At 41.0% G+C, this 5,924-nt stretch overlaps 1 protein-coding gene across 1 annotated transcript in view; it reads left to right on the top strand.

Annotated features, from left to right (window-relative positions):
- The window catches only part of LOC103520299, a 6,079-nt gene extending 2,081 nt beyond the window's left edge, over window positions 1-3,998 (top strand). Inside the window, exons 5-6 of the mRNA XM_008485386.2 lie at window positions 2,090-2,280; window positions 3,682-3,998. Coding sequence (XP_008483608.2) covers window positions 2,090-2,280; window positions 3,682-3,974 — 484 coding nt within the window. The 3' untranslated portion in view covers window positions 3,975-3,998. The remainder of the gene's footprint in view (window positions 1-2,089; window positions 2,281-3,681) is intronic.
- The last annotated feature ends 1,926 nt before the right edge of the window (window positions 3,999-5,924 follow it).

Genomic DNA, 5,924 nt, shown 5'->3' with positions numbered 1-5,924 from the left:
AAAAAAAAAAAAAAAAAAAACGTCATAAGACCGAGAATAACTTGTCACAATTTTTGAAATTCGATTTTTCTCTCGTGACTCACGAACAATTAGATAAAAAATCTTCTTTCTACTAATTATTTATATTATCGAGGAAATAACAAACGTTACCCGGCTTGGCGGGCGTCAAAAAAAGGGGGTGTAGATCAAGTTCCAAATCAACTCGAAATTATCTTTCTTTTTAAGAAAATGAAGGCCCCGAATTTTAATTAAAATTTTGGGACTTGGGATAATGGGATCCCCAAGAAGGTCTTTTGACATTTCTCTAATTATAGTTCAACTACAAGAATAGATTTAGGTTTCATGGAATCATGGATGTAGTGGGAACTTAGTGAATAAATAAGAATTGAAGTCTCTTGGTACTTTAACAAGGGAGTCCGGCTGGGGGACTCTAACAGGGAGTATACCAGCCTGAAATTTCCCTTGCTAAAGAAATAGCAAAGGCTGAGTACGAAGAACATCCACTCGTAAAATTTGTAGCCCAAACCAAATGTCAGCCCAAAAGTGATCACACTCTAGTGCTGATCGAGGGCTGACGAAAGACGTCGATCCTGTCTAAATACGGGAAAGTGCGATGATGAAGAAGAAGTGTGTTTGGTATAATTGAGGTACCTATCTGATTTCCTGAGTAAACCCGGGCCTGGTTTCTTAGTTTCAACATATGTTTTACTACTGGAACCAATGTGACAATTCAAAGTACCCCTCGCCTTTGATCATCAAACATTTAATTATAACATAATGATTATCAAGGAGCTTCCTTATAGCTCCATGATGATTATAATGTCTTTTTCTTTCCTTTGTCAAAGAAGAAGGCAGCGACGGCAACATTGGATAGGACAGTCCCTCGATGGCAACACTGGAGTTAAGTAACATTGAGCTTGACTTAAACCTAGAATGGTCAATTGGTCATATTCCTATGTTACAGCGCGTTCACACTAAACGAATTTTTACTTTTTCTTCGTCCGAAGTCACATTTTTTCCGATTTCTTTTCTTTGGCAATGTCAACACACTAATATATTAGATACGAAAACAAATTCAGATTTTATTATTACAGATAGGTAGTAACCTCCTTTCTGGAAGCAGGCGGGTCATCTTCAATAAAGATAAAATAAGTAAGGTTCGTAAAGACTGTGGGAGAGAAAACTTTTCCTCGCTCGCCTAATATTTGAGTTTCGTTTATGTTTTTAGTTTGATAAATACAAGTTCGGCCATGTCTTTTCCACAAGTTTGGCCATGCCTCGGGATGAACTAGCGGGATTCCGGAGCGAAGCGACGGAATTCAGCTAGTATTGTATAATCCCACACACAGTATACCGATCTACCAACCTCAGTGGTGCAGTGGTTAACGCGTTGGACTTTGGATCTGGAGGTTGGTGGTTCGTGTCCAAAAGTCAAGTCATAGAATTTATCTAGGTGCAATAATCGGGGAACGATATTTGTGGCAAGCATTTAAGTATGCTTAACACAATGAAAAATTCCTTATACAGTATGCCGATCCGCTGGTGATCTAAGAATCCAGGTTGAATGATCACAAGAGTCGTATTTTCCCTTCCGAATTTCCCCTCTTCTGGAGCTCGTTTCTCCTCTTTTGGTGTGATAGCACCTGTACTAAACCATAGGAAATCCAAGATGGCGCGCCATCGGAATGGGTTCCGTTTCCCAAAGTTTCAAGAAAGGAAAATACACCCTTTTACTATTTTCGTTAAGTGTGGTAAGTAGGGGCGATGCGGTATAGATAAGATGAGCATATCGGCAACAGTGTAAAAGTTTAAAGCTTCCCCTTTGAAATATCGCACCCCACTCCACTGATGTGAGCGTATTTTATGATGAAACTTTTTCCGTTGTAAAAACTAATATGTTCCTGATGGGGGAAACTAAATATTGTGTTTTCAATGGAACTTAGGGTTGTAGATAGATAACTAAAAATATTGTGTTTTCAATGGAACTTTAAGGTTCAAACTTGAAGGCTTTAGGGGTGCCTAAGAGTACCCTATCATACTATACGAGATGTGAAAGTTGGGATGAAAAAATTTCCTTGAGGACGAGGAGGTGGAGGGAGCAGGGGGATAAGAATAAAGAGAATGATTTGACTGATCCATATGAAACGTCAAGTGATGGCAGTTCAACCAAGACGTTCACTAACGTGGAAGAAGATTTACAACTTGACTTACAGTTCGATTTTAACGTCGAGAAAAATGCCAAGTTAGAGATGTTGTTGGATGATCTGCACCTCGACTTTGGTAAGTATGATGTCCCTCTTGATGTTAGAGGAAAAGGCCTCAGTAGGTAAAACCAAAAGACCGAGTACTGTCTATTCCTAGCCCGACCATTCACGCTCAAACTGTCTGCCACACCGCCAGAACTTGTGTGAAGGAAGAAGATCCCAATTTCTAGTCTGTCAGACGGTCAGAAGCTCCACCAGACACGTTCCGTCGGTCTGACAGACCAACATATGAGTGGTTGGCATTATCTTAAAGTTCTACACTTTTCACTAGAACCACTAACTGAGGCCTCAGTAGGTAAAACCAAAAGACCGAGTACTGTCTATTCCTAGCCCGACCACTCACGCTCAAACTGTCTGTCACACTGTCAGAACTTGTGTTGAGGAAGAAGATCCCAATTTTTCGCCAGCCTAGTTAGCTTAGTTGGTAGTGCGTCTGCCTTGTAAGCGCTAGTCCCCCGGCATAAATTAAGTTAAGGTTCAGCCAGCCTAGCTAGCTTAGTTGGTAGTGCGTCTGCCTTGTAAGCGCTAGGCCACTGGGCTCGATTCCCGGGGCGGATTTTATCCTGATGGGATAATGTTTGTTCTCGGAACGGCTGGCTTTCTCCTATCCTGTCTTCCTTCTCTCTTTGATTTTATCCTGATGGGATAATGTTCGTTCTCGGAACGGCTGGCTTTCTCCTATCCTGTCTTCCTTCTCTCTTCAATTTCGGGACGATAAGACCATAGCAGTTACAGTTCCCTCTGTCAAACTTCTTAAAAAAAAAAGATCCCAATTTCTAGTCTGTCAGACGGTCAGAAGCTCCGCCAGACACGTTCCGTCGGTCTGACAGACCAACATATAAGTGGTTGGCACTATCTTAAAGTCCTACACTTTTCACTAGAACCACTAACTAGGAATATGATTACAGGACACATTCGAATCAACCCGCTCTGTCTGGAAAACCTACAGAGAATGATTTGACTGATCCATATGAAACGTCAAGTGATGGCAGTTCAACCAAGACGTTCACTAACGTGGAAGAAGATTTACAACTTGATTTACAGTTCGATTTTAACGTCGAGAAAAATGCCAAGTTAGAGATGTTGTTGGATGATTTGCACCTCGACTTTGGTAAGTATGATGTCCCTCTTGATGTTAGAGAAAAAGGCCTCAGTAGGTAAAACCAAAAGACCGAGTACTGTCTATTCCTAGCCCGACCACTCACGCTCAAACTGTCTGTCACACCGTCAGAAGTTGTGTGGAGGAAGAAGATCCCAATTTCTAGTCTGTCAGACGGTCAGAAGCTCCGCCAGACACGTTCCGATGGTCTGACAGACCAACATATGAGTGGTTGGCACAATCTTAAAGTTCTACACTTTTCTTTGCAAAAAAGCCTCTCTTCCTAACTAGAACCACTAACTAGGAATATGATTACAGGACACATTCGAATCAACCCGCTCTGTCTGGAAAACCTACAAAAGACAATCCAAAAGAAACTGCCGACCTTTCTGAAACCCGAGTCTGGCCGAATCGCTATAGACAAAATAAACCTCAAAGTCCCCGAGATTGATGAGGAAGCCATTGAAGTATTTGTCAACAAGGATGCCAAGTTTCCATGGTTTAATCTGGACATGAGAGTAACGCAAGCTACCTGGTGGGGGTCTATCGTACATCGGACGAAACAACTGTACTATCGGTTTATAATTCCAGGTAATTTTCGAGAGAAATAGAAAAAAAAAAATACTGACGGACTGCACAAAATTTGGGCTGCCAGAACTATACAGCGTAAAATTTAAACAAAATTGTTACAAGGAGTAGGTACTTCAAAATTAGGATATTTGGGGTGCTGAAAAAATAAAATTTTCTCTATCCCCACCACTTCTCCTACCCTTTCATCCGGCCCCGGGTTCACCTAAAAAGTTATCTCGAAGTAGGGAAAGGCGGGGCAAAGTGAACCGCTCTTTTGGATATTTATGACGGGTTGATGGTGACAGTGAGAAATAAATTTAATACAGATGACGATTAGGTATTATCACTATTATGACTATTATTATACAGTATACATAATGTTCACAGTAGCGTATTTTATTTATGTGATCAGATATACCTACCTACATTATTCTTCTTTGAGTGTCCATCCGCTATGGGCGGCTATTTTGACTTCATTTGAAGCTATAAACAGTTCATCCTAACACTCTAACATAATAATAAGGTTCGTTCTAGGAACGGCTGGCTTTCTCCTATCCCGTCCTAATTCTCTCCTCGCTTTCGGGACGATAAGACCTCAGCAGTTAGAGTTCCCTCTGTCAAACCTACCTACCTACCACCTGTACCATACGCCGTACCTATGTTAATTTGTAAATTTTGCTCAATAAAACATTACAACCACTCGATATCTCGATATCTGTGCACTAGGCATAATGAAAAAAAATTTCGCCCTGGGCGCGATTTCAAATGAAATAAGACCTGAGCACATGAGCAGGTGACCAATTAATTTGACCAAACTCTGTCACACGTTCTACATTCCTGAGGATCTGTCTCACTACCGGTTACCGGATGTGAGAGACAGGTCCTGGTTCAGTAGTTCACCAGTTCGATCTCCGCTCCGGACACAGGAAATATTCAAATCTATTCCTGTCTTCCTTCTCTCTTCGATTTCGGGACGATAAGACCATAGCAGTTACAGTTCCCTCTGTCAAACCTCTTTTTTCTTTACATTTCTAAACATCTTTATTTTCTAGTGATACTTGGGTGATGTTTCAAAGTCATAGAGCAGGAAAAATGAGGATCAACGGAATTTTTCTTTTTCTTCTACGACTTCTATTCTCAAGGTTTCGGCCATCGTGTTGACCTACCGTAAGGCTCAGGGTCGACTCTGATGAGGTCAAAACTTTTATTTTTATCACAAGGGGGATTGATAATATGAGTATACTGTGTCGATTATGAATCGATTTATGATCACTGCATAATATAGGGACCTTTTTACCTCATTCATTAGGTATCATTATTAAGTACTTATTGAACCTATACGGATGGTTATGGCCACTTTAGGAATGGTTTAAAAAGCTGCCAGTCAGCAGCCAGCCTAGTTAGCTTAGTTGGTAGCGCGTCTGCCTCGGTTCCCGTACGGAGAGGATTTTATCCTGAACGGATAATGTTCGTTCTCGGGTTTAACTTTTATTAAGGTTAAACTGAGTGTCCTTGGGCATGAATCTTACTAACGCACTTGTGAAACACTTCCCGAGTGCCCTTCCGCTATGGGCGGCTATTTTGACTTCATTTGAAGCTATAAACAGTTCATCCTAACACTCTAACATAATAATAAGGTTCATTCTAGGAACTGCTTTCTCCTATCCTGTCCTAATTCTCTCCTCGCTTTCGGGACGATAAGACCTCAGCAGTTACAGTTCCCTCTGTCAAACCTCTTAGTGTAAAGGTAACTTGGTCTTTATCATCTTAGTGTAAAGGTAACTTGGTCTTTATCAAAATCTCTGAAGTATAGTCACCAATCGTACTGAGGGCTTAAGGATTAACAAATCTATAGACCCAGAGGACGCACTATACTTCATCTAGGGTAAGTGTACCATTTATTCGCCCACCTAAAAAACGTACCATTTATTGGCCCACCTGTACCATACGCCACATAAGTCTGAACTGGACGAAATTTTTCAAGATCCAAT

This window comes from Diaphorina citri, unplaced genomic scaffold (genome assembly GCF_000475195.1).
Source record: "Diaphorina citri unplaced genomic scaffold, Diaci psyllid genome assembly version 1.1 scaffold3444, whole genome shotgun sequence".
Lineage (NCBI taxonomy): Eukaryota > Metazoa > Arthropoda > Insecta > Hemiptera > Psyllidae > Diaphorina > Diaphorina citri.
This window is presented reverse-complemented; position numbering and strand designations above follow the sequence as displayed.